Raw genomic sequence first — 20,729 nt, forward strand, 5'->3', positions numbered from 1 at the left:
GGTCAGAGCATCTCCAAAACTGCAGCTCTTGTGGGCTGTTCCCGGTCTACAGTGATCATGACCTACCAAAAGTGGGTCCAAGGAAGGAAAACTATTGAACTGGCGACAGGGTCATGGGCGGCGAAGGCTCATTGATGCGCATGGGGAGCAAAGGCTTGCCCGTATGGTGCGATCCAACAGAAGACCTACTGTAGCTCCAATTGCTGAAACACTTAATGCTGGTTCTGTTAGAAAGCTGTCAGAACACACAGAACATTGCAGTTTGTTGCGTATTGGCTGCGTAACCACAGACTGGTCAGGGTGCCCATGCTGGAACCTGTCCACCACCTAAAGCGCCTACAATGGGCATTTGAGCATCAGAACTGGACCAAGGAGCAATGGAAGAAGGTGGCCTGGTCTGATGAATCAATTTTCTATTACATAATGAGGATGGTTGCACTATGGGAAGAATGCAAGCTGGCGGAGCTGCTTTGGGCAAAATGATGCTTGGGTCCTGCCATTCATGGGGATGTTACTTTGACTCGTACCCCCTACCTTAACATTGTTGCAGAACAAGTACACCCCTTCATGTAGACAGTATTACCTAATGGCAGTGGCCTCTTTGAGCATGATAATGCGCCATGCAGTGGCGGCTGTCCCATAGGGGGCGATAGGGCGCCACCCTCCCTAAACCACACACAAAAACATTAATATTATTAATAATAATAATACTAATTAATTATATATATTGTCCATATTTGTGTGTTTAAAATATGGAATGTGTAGTGCAGTGAAACTGTAGTGAATTACTTACAAAGCTGTTTCTGTTATTTAGCCTACATGACTCATACGAATGCGGTGGACAAAATAATAACAATTCCTGTCAATACTGTATAATGCATTAACGATTAAAAAACAACATCTTTATACTGTTTTCATGCATTACAGTTTAGCACCACAATAATGTCCTCGGAAATTATTATATGGTTGAATTGGCACTTTTTGTAAACATTTAATATTATAAAATTCATGGAGATGGAATTTCTTACAGCAATGTTGTAAGGCTGCATTTATTAAAGCTATGTGTTATCAGTCTTTTTAGGTTAGCATTAGCTGTACCCTAAAGCTTGTCTTCCTGGGGACTCAACACATTTGATGGCATGGAAACGGTCATATTTATGACTTTATTTTAGCTAGTCAACATGGCTTCTCAGAATAAACTACAGATCCCCCAAAAGCATAGACATATATGTAAGGTATTCCATTTATTTTAATTATTCCAATGTGTATTAAAGGAGGAATCTTTTCAAATACCAATTATTCACATTCCTGTTTATAAAGAGGGTGAGGGGCAAGAATAAGAAAAAGGGCTGACAATGAGAGAAAGTAAATGTGATGCTAAAGATTAAAGAGTAAAGCTTTGGTCAATGACTCGCCCACTTCCTGGCTGCACTTTGTAATTGTCTGTCTAGTGGACATACAGCGTAATGACAAGTCATATTTTGCTGTACAGGCTGCTTTTCAACCATGATATTTTCTTAACAACAATGGCAACATTGTATGCTATGTATGAAATTGTTTCTTTATGTGAAATGCCCTGTTTTCATTTTCAAGATGCCAAATGCCTTTTTACAAGCAAGACCTGCACCAAATTTGGTCCAACACTTCGGCATTTTCATCATGATGACTCTGATCCACTTTCCTGACACTAAACAGCACTGATTTTATTTTTCAGGTACAACTGTACAGACATATGGCATGAGTTTGAAAAAGCCTATGTGATTTAAAGAGTGCGCTGGATCAAGGAATAGCATATAACTGCAAGGAAGTGACTGAGTAAGTACAGCATCCATGTTTATATATGTATATACTCAAAATATATTGACATGTTATTTGTTTATTTGTATGCAGAGCTCAGATCAAGAAGTGCAGCTCCGAGAAACCCATTGGAGCCTGTTGGTGATGAACTCAATATCAGATTGGACTGTGTGACAAAATGACACACAACAAGCCATACAAATATTTTGCCTAGAGTTTATTTTTGAAAAGTCTCTGTAAATGAACAATGTGCTATTATACAGTACTTTAAATATACTGTATCATTATTTTTGTATGAGTTTGACAACATGTGAAATTACTCTTTTTTTATGTAAAGGTCAATGACCCATTTTTACAGTGACAATGCTGTTTTCGATCTTTTTTACTTTTTAATTACGTTCAATTGACAATCTTGCTTGTAAGGTTTTCTGCCTTTTATATGAGAACAATCTGAAAAAAACCTCAACATTATCGATCCTATTCTATAATAGAAATAGACATATTTTAGAATAAGTCATTGAAATAAATACGAAGAGAAATGTTGATCCATTATTGTTTAATAAAAGAAAAAAATGTTAAAATATGGAAAAAAAATAAAAATAAAATGTGTGTTGATAATAAGGATAAATATGGGATTTATAAATAAATGTGAGAAAATAAACGTGTTAATAAGAATGTTAACTGTGTCAGTATATGTATCGTATGGCTTGATTTCTGATAAAATATCATGTTTTGCACGGTGAAATCGTGACCTTACAGATCCATATTTCCAATGCAGCTGTGGTTTTACAGATGGTGTAAAATGTTTTAATTGATGGGAGACGGCGGAACAGACTTCCAGGAATGGGCCATGTCAGGACACTGAAATCTGCTCAGAACATCTGAATGAATGCAATCCTTTTAGAGCAGGAGTGTCGGATGATTCCATGTCAGACCTTTCAATCATCATGGTTCTGCTCTGAATGTCTTAAATGTGATTTTTTAAAAATATTATTCTTTCTCTTTAAAGTTTAAAGTAAATAAATGTTCTGTTTTTGCTTCCAGAGTGGTTTATTTTGTTGGTGTTCAACATACAAATATGCAGAAAGTTAAACAGGTAAAGTTGTTCCTTAAGTCCTGTTTTCTGTATCCTCTTCAGGACAAACTGCACTAATGCATCTTTAAAGGATTTACAGAAAGAGCTGAATCAAGGGATAACAAATAACTGCGAGGAAGTGACTGAGTAAGTACAGCATGTTTGTGTGAGAGGAAGTCCCCATGTATAAATTCAAATACATGTTACTGTTGCTATGCAGAACCCAGGTCCAGGACTCTCATCCAGAGAAACCCTGTGGAGCCTGTTGGTGATGACCTGTGTAAACAAAACAATAACCTACTGTAAAAATAATATTTTGTCTAGAATATATTGTGTAAAGTCTTTGTAAATGGAATAATGTGCTATTATACACAACATCTAATTAAGTTTGTACCTGTGTTACAGAGTGACTAAATGTGAAAGGTGTATTGTTATGTGAATGTCAGTTTCATTCATGATTATTTTACATCCTCATGGCATCAACCTTTTGAATGCAATGATTTTTCTTTTAACAGAGTTCCAATAGTACAACAAGGTTTGAAAATTGATTTATTAAACATTATACAATATTAATTGAAATGAAGGTGCACTTACATAGCCTTTTCCTAGGATTTATTTGGTGTCTGCACAACTGAGATTACTTTAAATTAATGAGGAGTTACTCAGTGAGTAATGAGTTGCAGTTGAAGATTTCAGGAAAAAGTGGACCTTGAAAATATATTTTTCTTTTTAATTTATTTTCATTATTTTCTAATTTACTAAACTACAGAATCAATTCCTTTTGTGCCTTTTAGTCGATACTTGAATTTTTAAGGCTGATTGGCTCCTGCTTTTGTATAAATGAACATGTATTGTATATAATATGCATGTATTTTGACATTAAATATGTGATCAACTTGTGAAATGTTGTCTTGTTTTTTTGTTAAATATTTTTCCTTTCAGTTTTGATTCATGAGAAACGTGAACCTGGGCAGAAGGTGTATGCACACTAAACCACTGAAGAGAATAGAATGTGCTTGTGAAAATAACACCTGCTTTTGGCTTTATATATGCTCTATATTTATCTAGATGTAGGCCACAAGATGTCTTATCTATTATGTGTGTGAACCAAGAGCGTGTTCTTTTGACACATACAGGAACTTAAAGAGTGCAGTCGAGAGTTTGCTGTGAGATTGTTATGGCAGGAAGCAGGAGTCACGTGGAGTTCAGAAACAACCTCTTCTTTTCTTTCTAGTGACTTGCTGCTGTGTGACAGACACGTACCATAAACAGGCTGCACAGGTGTTACATGTAAAACTACAACATGCACTGAATTAGGTTTGAATACAAAACATTAGGTTCAACTTAATATTATTGCTTTCAAATAGCCTAATACAGTAATGTGAAATCCGTTGACATAATACATTTAATTTAAAGGTCCCCTTTATACTGTTTTTCATCAATATATTATAGGTCTCAGATATGTACAAAACATGTCTCTGAAGTGTTTGGCTCGAAATACCAAACAGATCCTTGTAGCATCCCATAATCCCCTCTGTTTCAGCCCTGTTTCAAAAGTGCTAATTCTCTGTCTGTTACTTTAGATGAAAATAAGGAGCCACTCCCCACGCCCCTCTGAGAGATATTTGGTTACAAAAAAAAAAAAAAGAGGGGGGGGGGGGGTTACCTTGGTTGGTTATTGGCTAATGGTTACACAAGCCAACAAATCGTTATTATTACGACAGGGCGTTCAGTGTTGCGGCCCCCACCCTCTGGAATGCACTTCCTCCCGAGATCCGGAACGCTGCCTCTTCAAATCCTCACTAAAAACGCACCTGTTCACCATGGCCTTCGGACCCTAGTCCTTTCCTGGTCCCCTGGCTTCCTTTATTTTATTTTATTTTATTTTTTCTTATTTTGTTCACTCCTCATTGTCTGTTTTGTTTTGTCTGTCCACCATGTACAGCGACCTTTGGTCCCGTGAAAGGCGCTTTATAAATTCCATTTATTATTATCATTATGACATCATATAGTGGCCAAAATCTGATCTGCTCATTTTCAGACAGGTTTTTTTTCCTGAAACTTTCAGAGTCTCTTTACATAGAGGGGACACATGTTTATGTTTAAAAAACATGAAAAAGTGGATTTTGTATAATAGGTGACCAATCTTTCCTTCAATAAAGTCATCAGCGGCAAGTAAAGTAGAATGTACCTCACAATTTAATCAAGCAGTCACATTCAGTACTGTGTTTTTTTCCTCCCACCACTGCTTAACTTCCTCTTTGTGGCCGTCAAAACTCAAATTATGCAGTTCCACCTCAATCGCTTCCTGTTCAAGCTGATGCACTTGAGCTTAAAAACAACAGTTAGACAGCCCAACGTGCATTGTTAGTTTGGCATTTTCAAAGTCTCTACAATGGAGAAGAAACACTGTATTATTGTAACAGTTGTAATTTCTCTGGTTATTGTCTTTGTCGCCGTTGTGTTGGAAATCACACTGGGGAAGAGAACATTCAAGCAAGAATTCGAATACAGGTGTTCCAAGTTTGAAAGTAGTAAGAAGTAAGTGTTTTTGAGTTTTGAAAGGTTAAGTTAAGATATGTTCAGATAATGGGCTTACTTGGTTACTGCAGCCTAATACAACACACCTGCAAAAAGCATTTTCAGAAAGTTGTGTTTTTTTACAAGTTTTTGTTTGTGCTGCTTGTAACTGCTTGTAACTGTAGTGCATTACTTACAAAGCTGTTTCTGTTATTTAGCCTTCATGACTCATACGAATGCGGTGGAAAAAATAACAACAATTACTGGCAATACTGTATAATGCATTAACGATTAAAAAACAACATCTTTATACTGTGTTCATGCATTACAGTTTAGTATAACAGCACCACAACTATGTCCTCGGAAATTATTATACGGTTGAATTGGCACTTTTTGTAAACATTTATTATTATAAAATTCACGGAGATGGAATTTTTTACAGCAATGTTATATTAGACTGCATTTATTAAAGCTAGCTCTTTTTAGGATACCATTAGCTGTACCCTAAAGCTTGTCTTCCTGGGGACTCAATACATTTGATTGCATGGAAAATAAAAGACATATATTGGAGAATTCATTTACAATTTATCCTAATAAATACATTTCTATATATTTATGATTGTATTTGAGCTACTCAACATGGCTTCTCAGAAACAACTACAGATCCCCCAAAAGCATAGAATCATACAAATATATGTAAGGTAATGTAATTATTCCAATGTGTATTAAAGGAGGAATCTTTTCAAATACTGATCATTCACATTAATGTTTATAAAAAGGGTGAGGGGCAAGAATAAGAAAAAGGGCTGACAACAGGGCCGGCCCTAGACTTTTGGGGGCCCCCTTCACTCTAGCGCGTTCTCACTACATACAACACGAACCAACTTTTGTCTTATGATTTTCTTTTAAATATTGAAGTTAAAAGCATCAATCTGGTGCACTTTGGGAGCAAAATTAAGAGATCTATGGATACATCTCTCAACACCCATATGAAACAGAACTGGAAGCAGATTTTTCTTTATGGATATTTTACAAATCACTTAAACTGTATTCTTGTTTTGTCATATAGTATTTCATAACTGTATTCTCTCTGGCTGTCCATCTCATAATGTACACATAGAAACTAGCTGTCAATAGGAATATAATTCAGAAGAATTATAATTTCTTGCAAAAATCTGTCACAAAAAGGGGTTGCACATTTAAATTCAGGTGTTGTTATGACAACGTCAGTGGCCAAACAGCCACATGTACTGCTGCAAATACGTTCAAACATGCTGTCTACACGTAAAGCAGTGTTAACTATGCCACCATTTCAGCTGACTTTTTCTCAGAAATACTGTCACATAGCATCCATATATTTCAGTGCTAGGTTGATGCTTAGCTAAGGTAACTATGAAACACTTTAACTGACAGGACTCAGGATCAACGGTGTACTGTAAAGTAGTTTCTAGCTTCATGTCGAACAGTAAGTCAACATTTATTTCTTTGAAATCACCAGGTAACACTAAAAAACATTACATTTAGATTGTATCACAAAGTGTTTATTTAATATATCTGGCTAGCTACTGTATTAAGCTACTTGTTAACGGTTTAGCTTACCCCCGCGATTCAAAGTAATGTCAACGTAGCTGTAATTTATGCTTTGCTTACATGTTCGCATAACTTGGAAGTTTACAGACATTTACATACCTTGTTTTCCTGTCTCAAGTGGTGGCTCTGGGGTTGTTGTGTGAGCCACCCCTTGAGAATTGTCGTCTTTTTAAAGATTTTTTTTTCGACTGACAGTTTATTTTAAACATTGTCCCAGCTCACAGGATAGGTACCTGTCATCCAATAAGACAGATGTTTATTTCCATTCAACTCTCTGGTTGGTCTGGTGTCTTGCCTCTGTTGCATTCACTGAACACGGGAAATTACAATCCTACCGTCCTCTTCAGGTAAAGCACGGTTAATGTATTTGACTTTGAGAGTAGGCAATCTAGGCATATTAACAACATTTATTAAACCTACTTATCACGGCGACTGTGTTTCTTTTCATTTCTATTTTTTGCTAGGGGGCCCTAAGCGCCTTATGGGTCCTTATGTCGCTTAATGGGTCGGGCCGGCTCTGGCTGACAATGAGAGAAAGTAAATGTAATGCTAAAGATTAAAGAGTAAAGCTTTGGTCAATAACTCGCCCACTTCCTGGCTGCACATTGTAATTGTCTGTCTAGTGGACATACAGCGTAATGACAAGTCATATTTTGCTGTACAGGCTGCTTTTCAACCATGATATTTTCTTAACAACAATGGCAACATTGTATGCTATGTATGAAATTGTTTCTTTATCTGAAATGCCCTGTTTTCATTTTCAAGATGACAAATGCCTTTTTACAAGCAAGGCCTGCACCAAATTTGGTCCAACACTTCGGCATTTTCATCATGATGACTCTAATCCACTTTCCTGACACTAAACAGCACTGATTTTATTTTTCAGGTACAACTGTACAGAGATATGGCATGAGTTTGAAAAAGCCTATGTGAACCGCGACCCGTGTAAGATCCCCATGAATGCCTATGACTCTTTAGTTGCTGCGGCGCCCTTTGAACATGCATACAACAAAGTAAAAACCTTTCATCACAAAACTGTGCACATTATCCACTAAATGTATCTTTGGAAATACAGATTAATACATTTTATATTTTTGTTTTCGGGTTAGACGTTGTTCTGGAGTAAAACAAAGAATCTGGTCCGTGACTTAACTAAGAACAGGGATGATGTCAATTTGGAGAAAACTCTGCTGGGATCTGTGCTGGATGGTCTGACCTGGTGTGGAAAGATGGGCAGCAGTGGTAAGACTCTTTGTGAAAAAGTCAACCTTATAATGCCGCAATTTAGTCCAGTTTAGCTTTTACTTGCTAAATAGAGTAAAAAAAACAAAGGAGAGAGAATCAAGGAGTAGCAGCATTGATTCTATGGAATTGTCTTACGTTCAGTGAGCTGACCTTTGACCGTAATCAATAACTGAAAGAGGTATCAATCTTTTCTTCTTATTAAAAAGAAGTCAGTGTATTTCTCCAAATGACCAACGATTTATTTGAATCCCAATAAAACAGATGCATACGAAACATATTATGTTTCTCATTCCCACCATGAGATATTTACACAATCACACATAGTTAAAGGGGACCTATCATGCAAAATGCACTTTTGTACGTCTTTTATACATGAATATGTGTCCCCGGTGTGTCAGGGAACTCACCAAGTGTCAGAAAACACAACCCTCTCTCTTTTCCTCCATACCCAAATCTCTAAAAACGGGGCTGCAACGGAGCTGATACAGATTTGAAATTGTTCTGACGTCAGAAACGGGGTGCTCCGCCTATATGGGCAACTCTCCACCTATCAGGGGAATGAGAGGTTGCGTGGCATGGTAACAGCATGGTAACATGACGCTCGTGCCTCGCCCCCCTCCTTTGCAGGGGGGGCGTGGTCAGCTGCAGCTCATTTGCCACAGAATCAGCCCTTGTGAATACAGGGCTGGAATAGAGCAAATAGAGCGAAATGAGGCATGACTAAAATGCATGATCTGTTTGGTATTTTGAAAAAAAAACTTCACAGACATGTTTTATATAGGTATGGCCCTACAATATATTATTCAAATATAGCATGATAGGTCCACTTTCATATACTCTGCTAATACAATGGGGCACTTGTTTTCACTACTATGTTTTGTTTATATTTGGATCAGTCAATTATGTCTCAGTGTGTGTGTAAAGCTCTGAGGTTTCTGCTTAGTTTCCTGTACAGCTCATCATAGCAAATTATTATCATTGAAATGCAAAAAAGATTGACTATGGGTATGTGTTGTTCTAGAAACATTCACTAAAGGCTGCCCAGAGTGGAATGAATGTGTGAACAATCCTCCTCGCTCTTTTTGGAACAGACTCTCAACTGCTGTAAGTTATCAACAAGAATTCACTATTTTTGCCAAAAATACAACAGTAGGAAAAAGCTGAACCTGTAAAACCCTCTTTTTTTATAATGTGTTGCTGTATCAATGTTTCTGTGCAACATTTCCTTGAGATAAAAAGACCTCTAAACAACCATGTTGTTTTCCAAATTGTAGCAGATAAAAAAAAGAGCAAGGAAAACGTTTGAAGGCAGTACAATTGATTTGTTTAACAAGGCAAGGCATGTTTATTTATATAGCACTTTTCAATTCAAAGTGCTTTACAAAAACAAAACACATTAAGAGCATTAAGAAATAGTGCAGCGGAAACACATCTTAAAATGGAATCTAAAAACAGGTTTTAGAAAGCAAAGAGAATAACATATACATAAAATAATCGTATTTCAAATACATGAATAAAAGTAACAGTGCAGACTGTGTAAGATATTAATAGTTTGATTAAAAGCAGCGGCAAAAAAAAGTCTGGATATAAAAGTATTGAGAGTTGCAGCGGACCCGCAGGTTTCCTGGAGTTTGTTCCAGATATTTGGAGTATAATATCCATAGACTTTATATAAAGATAATATTGGAAAGCTGCTTCTTATGAAGGTAGATATGGTGCAAAATGCGAGAGCGTGTAAAACCTGATGTGAGCACTTACAGGAAAAAAATCTGAGCTTGTGTGCATACATTACACTTGTATAAAATATCCACGTATCTGTGAACCAGATTTGAAGTCACAGAAGAAAAAAAAAAGTTTTCTAGCTTGTAGGAAAAAAATGAACTTAGTGATGAAATGTTCACTTGCAGAAAAAAAAAAATGTTTTAAATATATTTACCATTACAACTGCAACCACCTCTCAAATCAGTCATTACAACTTCACGAATCTGCTCTGTGGCAGTATAAATCGACGCATACTTCACGCTTACGTCGGAGGGGGGCGAGATTAACCTGAGCTAACAGTTTAAGGCGAGTACAGCAAATAAAAGTTGTAACAAGCAGTAGTGCTGAGTAAAGTGACTAGAACGCAACCACATACTTATACAAAAAAAACACACACTTTATAAAGTCAGGCAACACTAACCAGGCTTCTTGGGATTCTGTTTATTTGTACCTTACTTTGACCATCCGTTCACTGTTATTGATCATTGTGGAGAGCAGGCAGACGTTTTGTTTTGTATTATAGCAGCTATCGGATGGAATCAATACATGGGCTGCACAGGTTGTCGTGTCCGACTATCACAAGTAGAATCATAATGAAAAATACGCCGGTAAAATGTGCCTGTAGAAAACGGCTTATGCCACAATAGGATAGCAACAAGTAGTCAAGTTATAGTCAGTTTAGCTTCGGTTGCCATGCTAACATCATCCATTTTATACCAGAGAAACTTTCATAACAGCGTTGTGATGCCAAACAGCGTCAATTTAGACTGACACACATTCACTTATGGGGAATTGGGGATATTTATCAGCCACTTGTGTGACAGTCGGACAGTGAATACTTTACAGCGGCCGCTGCTGTGAGTTAATGGGAGAATAAACTCCTGTGGAAGAGCAGCCAGCACTGCAGCAGTCGGTAAATGCCGCTGTAACACATTAATAAACAATGAACCAAGGCACTCTGGAGAAAAGTATAAGGTTGGAGAAGTCGTTATTTAATTTAATCTGGTGATTTAATCTGTATGATTAAAAGCAACACGATCATCGACCCGACGCAGTCCCCCATTGTTGTTGTAGTTAGCGCCGTTGGGGAAAAAATCAGCGACGTAAAGGGTGACGTCCTGACGTCGGCAGCACCAGTCGGGCTCTGAGCGGTGTGAACAGAGCGGGAGCTGAACCGAATAACCGGTTCTGATCCAGAAAAGCTCTAGCACGGAGCTAGAATGGGAAAAGCCTTGGTGTGAAAGCCTTGGTGTGAAAGCCTTGGTGTGAAAGCCTTGGTGTGAAAGCCTTGGTGTGAAAGCCAAGCGCGAAAAAAGTGTCGGTCTAGCCTAGGCAAGAACCGCATACGTCACGCTTACGAGATTAACCTAAACTAACAGTTTATGGAGAGTAAGGCAAATAAAAGTTGAAACAAGCAGTAGCGCTGAGCAAAGTGACTACAATGCAACCACACACTTGTAAAAAACACACTTTATAAAGTCAGGCAACACTAACAACTGATAGCTCTGGCCCTTCGCTCCAACCCCCCCCCCCCCCCACATCTACAGGTGAAAATTATTTTGGCGACACATTCATCTCAAGAAGTGTAGCAAAAGTCAAGGCCGCAGATTCGTCGAGAGGTTTACACATCCATCTCTTCAAAAGAGCCTTTGCCTAGACCTTTTTATCACCCTTTTATTTATTTTGTATTGCTTTTTATTAATTCTACCGTGTTGTGTAATGTTTATTTATACTGTTCATGCTCACTACTTGTAGAACTTCGGGATTTGAAATCAAATATGAAGTGCTTTATAAATGGAACCCATTATTATTATTATTATTATTGTAATTACCAAGTTGCAGTTGTAATGGAAAATATATTTTAAAAATATATATTTTTCTGCAAGTGAACATTTCTACGGAGCCCTGGAGGGTTCATAGAGAGAAAAATAAATAAAACGTGGCCACGTTTTACTTTCTCGTGCGCACGCTTTAGTAACTCGTGCGCACGCTTTAGTAACTCGTGCGCACGAGTTACTAAAGCGTGCGCACGAGTTAATAAAGCGTGCGCACGAGTTAATAAAGCGTTGCCACGTTTTATTTATTTTTCTCTCTATGAACCCTCCAGGGCTCCGTAGAAATGTTCACTTGCAGAAAAATATATAGTATATAGTGTGCTGTTCGTGGTAATTTGAAAACAAATGCCGGTGGTGTCGGATACATACGAACACGCACACAGAGCTGAGCACACACACACACACCACACACACACACACACACACACACACACACACACACACACACACACACACACACACACACACACACACACACACACACACACACACACACACACACACCATGCGCCCCGGTGACAGGACATCTCCTTCATAAAGCGAGGGGGAATACTCTAGTTCGATGTGTGTATAGGTGTGTGTGGTTAAACGTAGCAGCCTCGATCTCTATTCAGCGGTTCTAGTGAAGTAACCAGTAAAAGGCACAGCTCTTTGCAGCTGGTGCTGCTCTTCTCAGATTCTGCTGAGTTACACGTTACTGCCTCCAGTGCCCTGTACGACGAAGCCAGTTCAACAGACCCTGGACCTGGATATGTTCGATTTACCCGGCTTAACTGACCCTAACAAACGCGATGTCGATAAGCGGTCCTACGAAGCTGGTTATCAACTCAGTAAATCAACCAGGGTTTCTCTGTCCGGCTGAGAGCGCGCTCATGTGAAAGGGACGGGGTTAGCAACATTTGACCAATCACAAACATGGAGACGCGTGCTGACAGCGCAGCGTCATACTTCATGAATGAATAGTGTAAATAGCAAATCCTGCTTCGTAGTACAGGCCACTGGTGCCGCAGAGATTTCATAAAGTGAAGGAGGTTTTCCTTCTATAAAACAGCTGTGTGCAGCAGATACTGTGAGTCACGGACAGGAATCCCTCAATTTAAATAAAACGAGGCCACGCTTTATTAACTCGTGCGCACGCTTTAGTAACTCGTGCGCACGAGTTACTAAAGCGTGTGCACGAGAAAGTAAAACGTGGCCACGTTTTATTTATTTTTCTCTCTATGAACCCTCCAGAGCTCCGTACATTTCATCACTAAGTTCATTTTTTTTCTACAAGCTAGAAAACTTTTTTTTTTCTTCTGTGACTTCAAATCTGATTCACAGATACGTGGATATTTTATACAAGTGTAATGTATGCACACAAGCTCAGATTTTTTTCCTGCAAGTGCTCACATCAGGTTTTACACGCTCTCGCATTTTCCATCATATCTACCTTCATACTTCTCCATGTTTAGTTCTGACTCAGAGGACAGAAAGCAGACCCGTCCCAGAAGACCTGAGAGATATTGGTGGTTCATAATTTAGCAGGAGATCAGAAATGTATTTTGGCCCTAAACCCTTCAATAGACTGGCGAAGTCCCTCCCCTTCCGGTGGACCTCCATGAGACCTTATTTCGGAAAAATTATGTATTGAAGTCAATGGAGAGAAAGATTATCTTTCGATCCCGTTTGAATTGTGCCACAAATTACACATATGATGTTTGTCAATTTAAAAGATAATTTTGCCAGTGAAAAAAAAAATGTCGTAAAACTGTGAAGTAAAAACATTTTTTGTGTGAAACACACAATGAACTACATCTCTGGTCTTGCACAACAACACACTTCACCAAGATGGCCGTCACTACTGTCTTGCTAAACAAAGGATTGACCCTCACTATCACCACAATGTAAAACACGTCCAGAAGAATGTCATGCAAAGCTGCCTGCCTGCCTGCCTTCCTTTGATTCTCTCTGAACTCCCTGATCTTTTAAATGTTTAATGTCAACCATTTGTGCAGATAGCATGCCATGAAGTAGAAAAGATCGACGATGCTAATGTAGCGTTAGCGTTAGCATTTCTCCCCCGGGCTTAAATGGTGTAGTATAGCAACCCAGTCTCACGGCATTTCGTGTTCACAAACACGATTTTTAATCTATTGATTCGTGTTCACCAACACGATTTGCCCCTTTTTTTCGTGTTGCACAGCACGATTTTAAAAGCAATGTATTTCTACTGCCTGCAGCACGTCTTTTTCTCCGGTCGGGTCGAGGAAGACCGGAAGCTGTGTGGTTCATAAAAAACATGTTCTTACTCAATATCAAGCCACAGTTATTGCTTTTATTTTAAATCGTATAATTTCGGACTTTTGTTGCCGTCTGTGAGGAAAATAAATGGGGCTCAGAGCCTCAGGATACTGAAATCTGTATTTTTTAAATCTTTTTTTCCTTCTAATTTGTTATTCTTTCAAAATAGCACACTGTTATTTACTCACCAATAACACACAATTATCTTTGCTTTTATTTATTGGTTTAATTCCATAATCTCGTTTTTTTTTGGCGTCCGTCAAAATCGACCGAAGGCCACTTTCGAGAGTCGTTTTTCCATACATCTGCAGGCAGTCTGTAAGGGCAATCGGACAACCCACACAGCTCTAGTTTACGCTGGTAACGACCTAGAGCACACCCCTCAAGTCCAGAGATGTAATCCGAAGACATGCAGCGATTTCTTCGGTCGTTAATTCAGAAAAAAAACCTAGTGCGCTCTGCCTGGCTGCATTACTTAGCTGTTTATATTAGCACCTCCAGGATATTAGCACCTCCAGGAAAATGGCGTATTTATATATATATATGGCGCGCGTTGCATTGTGGGTAGCTCGTGACGTCACTGTGTGTGAAAGAATAACAACCTGGTAGGCCTACTAAGCACACAGGCATCTTGTTAAAGTTATCTTATCTTAGCTATCTCTTATATTTAGCTGAGGAAAACAATTGTAACATCAGTTATGACATCACTTAAGCGACTTTGGGATTTGTAGTCTTTCTAGTTGCGTATATTTCAACAGTTTTACGACAAACTGTAACTTTTTTGACATGGAAATGATTTTTTAAGATTGACAAACATCATATGTGTAATTCGTGGCACAATTCAAACGGGATCGAAAGATAAGTTGTCTCTCTCCATTGACCTCTATAGAGAACCGCAGTGACGCATCCTAAAACCCGGAAGTAAACTCTTTCCGGTTCCTTCGTCAAAAATGCAATGCAATTTCTCCATAGGATTTTGGAAAATAGCTCGAAATAAGGTCTGTGGTTGACACACATTTAAGAGACGGATCACGTTTTGTTCAGCCGGATAATATCCACATGTCTACCCTACTTTTATAATTTTCGAATCATAAATCTAGTCGCAAGAAGCAAAATGCTAACGTTATGCTATAAACGAACTACAGCAGGGTCGCTGCTTCAACGTCACGCCAACTTAAGATCCATATTCAAACATACAGATTATAAATGGTACAAGTTGAAGCGTTTGTTTGAACATTTTGCAGGAGGCAGGTACTTGCTTTCAAGCAGAACAGGGCAAACAAATTTAGCGGGAGTGTTTTACGTGTTCGGTGTAATGACGTAAAACGGCCTGGACAACTTCTGTAGTCCTATTCAGCCACATGTTAACAACCATCGTTTTTCTTCAAATATCACCAGCGGGGTCACTGCTGATGTATTCAATGTCGTAGAACAAAACGTGATCTGTCTCTTCAATTTGTGTCAAACACAGACCTTATTTGGAGCTATTTTCTAAAATCCTATGGAGAAATTGCATTGCTTTTTGTTAAAGGAACCGGATGTGGTAAAAATGCTAACTTACTTCCGGGTTTTAGGACGCATCACTGCGGTTCTCTATACATAATTTTTCCGAAATAAGGTCCCATGGACCGGAAGTAGATGGCCGTGACTTCGCCACTCTATGCTTTATAAACCAGCAGCAATATGTTGAAGTCAACGGACAGGAAGCCATGTCTAGACCGCAGAACTGGAGTGATGTGATGTTAGTGAGGACTCGAGCAGCAGCGTTCTGAATGACAGTGAATTCCTATGGAAACACAATGATCATAACAATGTTTTTTACCTTTTTCAAGAAGAGCATTGCTGGGAATATGAAAAAAATAAACCAAATTCCATTGATTGCTAGGGAGCTTCTGCTCCATAAATCCTAAATGTCTATATTTCAAAAGGAAATTGTTGGTCTGTAGTGTAAATCTAAAATTGCATTTACTCTAACTTCATCTTCCTGTCTGTAGTTTGCAGATGTTGCCTGTGAGGATGTCACATTAATACTAGATGGATCCATCGACACACCATTCAATCCTTCAACGTAAGCACTTCTAATGCTGACAGTTTAATTACTTTTATCCAACCCTATTTTAATATAGGGTCGGAAAATTCCTTAGCTGACCTCTAAATTATCATGGTTCTGCTCCGAATCACAAATGTATGCAGATGTGTTAATAATGTAATGGTTTTCTTTTAGTTAATATATGAGGAATACATAATGTGCTGTGGTGGTTGCAGGTTGTTGGTTTGAAAATATATTTTTTAAAGTTATAATAAATCCTTTAAATGTATTTTCAGTACTTTTGCAACAATTGAGGTGAAGAGGATCAAATACCCCAAGGTGAAAAGCCTAACAGTTGTTATTGTCCCTCAAAAGTAAGATTTTCTCCATGTTTGCAAAATTAATAAATGTTTTGTATGTGCTTCTACAGTGGTTTATTTTAGGGGTACAACACATACATATACAGAAAGTTAAACGTATGCAAGTAAAGCTGTTCCTTAAGTTTCGTCTTCTGTATCCTCCTCAGGTCAAACTGCAATAGTGAATCTTTAAAGGCTTTAAAGAGTGCGCTGGTTCAAGGAATAACATATAACTGCAAGGAAGTGACTGAGTGAGTACAGCCTCTCTGTTTAAACATGTTTAAATTCGAAATATATTGACCTTATGTTATTTGTTTCTTTGTATGCAGAGCTAAGATCAAGAAGTGCAGCTCCGATCCAAAGACACCCATTGGGAAGTGTTGGTGATGACGTGTGAACTCAATATCAGATTGGATTGTGTGACAAAATGACACACAACAAGCCTTACAAATATTTTGCCTAGAGTTTATTTTTGAAAAGTCTTTGTAAATTGAACAATGTGCTATTATGAAGTACTTTAAATATACTGTATCATTATTTTTGTATGAGTTTGACAACATGTGAAATTACTCTTTTTTTATGTAAATGTCAATGACCCATTTTTACAATGACAATGCTGTTTTTTTAATCTTTTTTGCTTTTTAATTACGTTCAATTGACAATCTCGCTTGTATCGTTTTCTGCCTTTTATATGAGAACAATCTGAAAAAACCCTCAACATTATCGATCCTATTTTTTAGAATAAGTACATAGAGCAATGTTGATAAACGTAACAATGCATTATTGTTTAATAAAAGAAAAAGAAAAAAACATTAAAATATGGAAAAAAATTAAATAAAATGTGTGTTAATATAAGGATAAATATGGGATGTATTAATAAATGTGAGAAAATAAAAGTGTTAATAACAATGTTAACTGTGTCAGTATATTTATCGTATGGCTTGATTTCTGATCAAATATCATGTTTTGCACACTGAAATTGATCCTGCTATTAGATTCAGTTATGCTGATGGCAAAACCTGAAACAATATTTTGATAAAATGTTGGTGTAATGTTAAATTATTAAATTGAAGTACAGATCACGCAGCATTTTGACAATTTTTAAATGTGCAACTATACACATTTTATTTTTGTATAAATGAAAATCTGAGTAAAAATGAAATTATTATTATTTTGGTTATCTGGTTTAAATAAAATAAATCAGCAATACACAACATATAACACAACAGGTCATCCTTAGTAAGTTCATCTGTGGTGTTACCTTAAATAATACAATGAGTTATTGGGCATTTTTCTGAAATCACAAAGATATGATTTATTTCTGAGAAATACACATGGTGTTGATGCTAAATATGTTTCTTTCTCTTTGATTCATGTGAAACCGTAACCTATACGAAGATGTATGGTGTATGCACATATATTCAACCACTAAACCACCTAAGAGAATAGAAAGGGCTGATAAAAAAAGGACAACTTATTTTGCTTTTATATTTGCAGGTGTAGGCCACAAGATGTCTTATCTGTAGTGTGAGCCGAGGGCGTGTTCTCGGTGACACAGACAGGAACTTAAAGAGTGGAGTCGAGAGTGTGCTGTTTGATCGTTGTGGCAGGAAGCAGGAGTCACGCCAAGTTCAGAAACAACCTTTTCTTTCCTTTCTAGTGACTTGCTGCTGTGTGAGACTCACACATACCGTAAACACACAGCTGTTTGTGCTGGGAACACACTGAACAGGTGTTACATGCAGAAAGACCCCTTCCCTAAAACCACAACATGGGGTACTGAGACAAGCACTGTAATGTCGGTAAACATCGTCATAGTTTTAGTCACTCCACCAACACTACAATGCCAAAAATAATCTTTATAGCAGTAGAGGATAACATGTGTTACATTGAGTATACACACATTTACATGTATTCCGTCTAATTTACAACACGGTAACTGGTTACTGGTAACTTGTTATTTAAAGTATTATGAGTTTGGAATCCATGATAAGACAATACCACTCTATGTGTACAAGAAATATGATGCCAGCCAACAAGCGCTTAGCTTAGCATAAAGACCGGAAACAGGGGGAAACAACTAGCTAGCTTTTCTCTCTCTAATAACAACAATCAACACATTATATTTTGTTTTGTTAAGCCAACGTTAAAAACTGAATGAAAACCTTGTAGTTTTATTGCAAGGCAAGTACATTCCTGGAGTCTTGGTTGCCATGGAAGCCAAATTATGGCCCAAGATTAGGGTGCGTTTGTTCATCCAATCTGATGTAAGGAAAGCGTTGTTGTTAGAAGGAACAGAGTGTTCTATTTCTAAATGAATTACTGAAAGGGTTGGTTAAATGCATAAAAGGAAAACTTTCCCATCGATAATTATGTGTAATTTAAAAGAATGTAGTGCCTCTTGCTTATCAGTGAATAGCCTTAGATGATTATAATGAGACATAATAACAATATGTCTATGAAAATAAATAGGTAAGTCACTTCTGTCTCCTCAGATAGAGCTCCAGAGTCCGCTCTGCCACTTCCAGTGTGAGCTCCTCTGAATAAATGAATGATACATTCCAACCAAGCTTTAAATCTATAAGGTCCATTTTGAGTGCTCTTCGGTACTCAGAGTGACTATTTTCGAATGCAGCCACTTCATTTTTTCATATGACTCTGCAAAAAGTAGAGTCATATAGGAACAGCAAAAAGTGAATCAGAATATTTCCCAAATTACCTTCTTAATGATCTAGAATTAGGTCCTGAACCCCCAAAGAACTGCTTCCAAACAAAAGTAATCTTCAAAAAGCAACATATCTTCTCAGTGAAACCAAATAATTGCTAAATCCATAAGACACCCAATACAGACTAGCTACAATGACAGACTAATCAACTTTGTACTTTTAAAAATTACAATATCATATTTCCTCCACCTATATCAGTGTTGTTTTTTGCAACTAAATACATTTGCGTTGGCGTTGGCACTCAACTGTATTGGCTTTCACCAATATATTAACATCCTTATTGGGGAGGACTGTATTTTATCTTGTACTTATTGGTGAAGTGGGATATCCCACAGTACCCAGCTGAAACCTTCCCAACATCTGCAAAAAACTACGGAGCCCCCTAGGGGACATGGAGAAGAAACAATTTTTTTTTTGAAAACAAATAAAAATAAAATGTTTTGCGAGATCTCGCAAAACCTTTGCGAGATCTCGCAAAACCTTTGCGAGATATCGCAAAACCCCTTTGCGAGATCTCGCAATACTTTTGCGAGATCTCGCAAAACCCCGTTGCAGTTTGTAGACGGTCCCTAAGCACTCCTCTCCCTCCTCCAGCTGCGGATTGTGACAAATTATTGATGTTTAGCTCGGATGACGGCGCGTATCGAACTGTTCTGATACAAACGACTCTGTAGCTCGTTGTCTACCTTGCTATGATTGTAAAGTCATGTTGTTTGTATTTTTACAACGTTATGTTCATGAGTTATTGATCCGCGAAATTCGAATCTGTCAATAACTCAGCTCAGAGGAACGTGCACGTCCCCTCGCTCCGAGTGTTTTCTTGAGGTGTCTTCACTTATGTGAAACCCTTTATATATACAGTCTATGTGTGAAACCCGTGCTTATTGCCAAGCACTGATGTTATATCTTTATATTTAAGGCCAAGCTCAAAGTAAAATCGATGAACCACTCCATTGTTGTGGTTTCTGTGTTGCCGTAGCAGCCGAACTGACCAGGAAGTACTAAATGAAAAGTATTGCGAGATCTCGCAAAGGGGTTTTGCGAGATCTCGCAAAAGTATTGCGAGATCTCGCAAAGGTTTTGCGAGATCTCGCAAAACATTTTTTTTTTTTTTCTGTTCAAATTATTTATTTTTTTCTTCTCCATGTCCTCTAGGGGGCTCCGTAAAAAACAATGTAGGCCTAAGTAAAAAAAAATAAAAAAAATCCACAAAAGGAATATTTTTGGTGGAAAAAGTCTCAGAGGGGGAACTATGTTGCCTGTTTCCCTTTGGTCATCACCTGATATCAAAAAGAAAAGCGTGAGGTTGAATCTTTAAAGTGAATGCATTATGTAAAACTAAGACATGTTTCTAGAAAGAATAAATGAGCAGTCATGGGTGGAGTGAGTCCCCTGCTGAGAGCCTGTTACCGGAGGAGGAGGAGCACAGCGTATTTCCCCCGCTTTGTCTTCCCTGAAACAAGACTGTTCTTCTGAGTCAACAGATTGAGTAACATGATAGAGCCTGCG

The 20,729-nt window shown here is 37.9% G+C and overlaps 1 protein-coding gene across 2 annotated transcripts; it reads left to right on the plus strand.

Moving 5' to 3' along the window:
- Positions 1-5,212: 5,212 nt before the first annotated feature.
- LOC117544771 (ADP-ribosyl cyclase/cyclic ADP-ribose hydrolase 1-like) lies at positions 5,213-17,373 on the plus strand. 2 transcript variants are annotated; one of them, XR_004568723.1, is made up of 8 exons: positions 5,213-5,413; positions 7,869-7,995; positions 8,092-8,224; positions 9,249-9,331; positions 16,101-16,174; positions 16,432-16,474; positions 16,662-16,745; positions 16,824-17,373. XR_004568723.1 is itself a non-coding variant. In XM_034214161.1 (8 exons), exons 1-8 carry the CDS (start codon positions 5,268-5,270, stop codon positions 16,879-16,881), a joined length of 783 nt encoding a protein of 260 aa, XP_034070052.1. In that variant the 5' UTR covers positions 5,213-5,267; the 3' UTR covers positions 16,882-17,373. The 2 variants fall into 2 exon arrangements, 1 of the variants encoding a protein (XP_034070052.1); XM_034214161.1 differs by having other exon boundaries at positions 16,432-16,509.
- Positions 17,374-20,729: the final 3,356 nt, after the last annotated feature.

This window comes from Gymnodraco acuticeps, unplaced genomic scaffold, assembly GCF_902827175.1.
Source record: "Gymnodraco acuticeps unplaced genomic scaffold, fGymAcu1.1, whole genome shotgun sequence".
Taxonomy (NCBI): Eukaryota; Metazoa; Chordata; class Actinopteri; order Perciformes; family Bathydraconidae; genus Gymnodraco; species Gymnodraco acuticeps.

Bases quoted from the DNA above. Each gene is read 5' to 3' on its own strand.
- LOC117544771 (XM_034214161.1), top strand. From the start codon at position 5,268: ATGGAGAAGAAACACTGTATTATTGTAACAGTTGTAATTTCTCTGGTT. The intron at 9,332-16,100 runs GTAAGTTATCAA...TCCTGTCTGTAG, and splicing joins GGAACAGACTCTCAACTGCT to TTTGCAGATGTTGCCTGTGA. The intron at 16,175-16,431 runs GTAAGCACTTCT...ATGTATTTTCAG, and splicing joins ACACCATTCAATCCTTCAAC to TACTTTTGCAACAATTGAGG.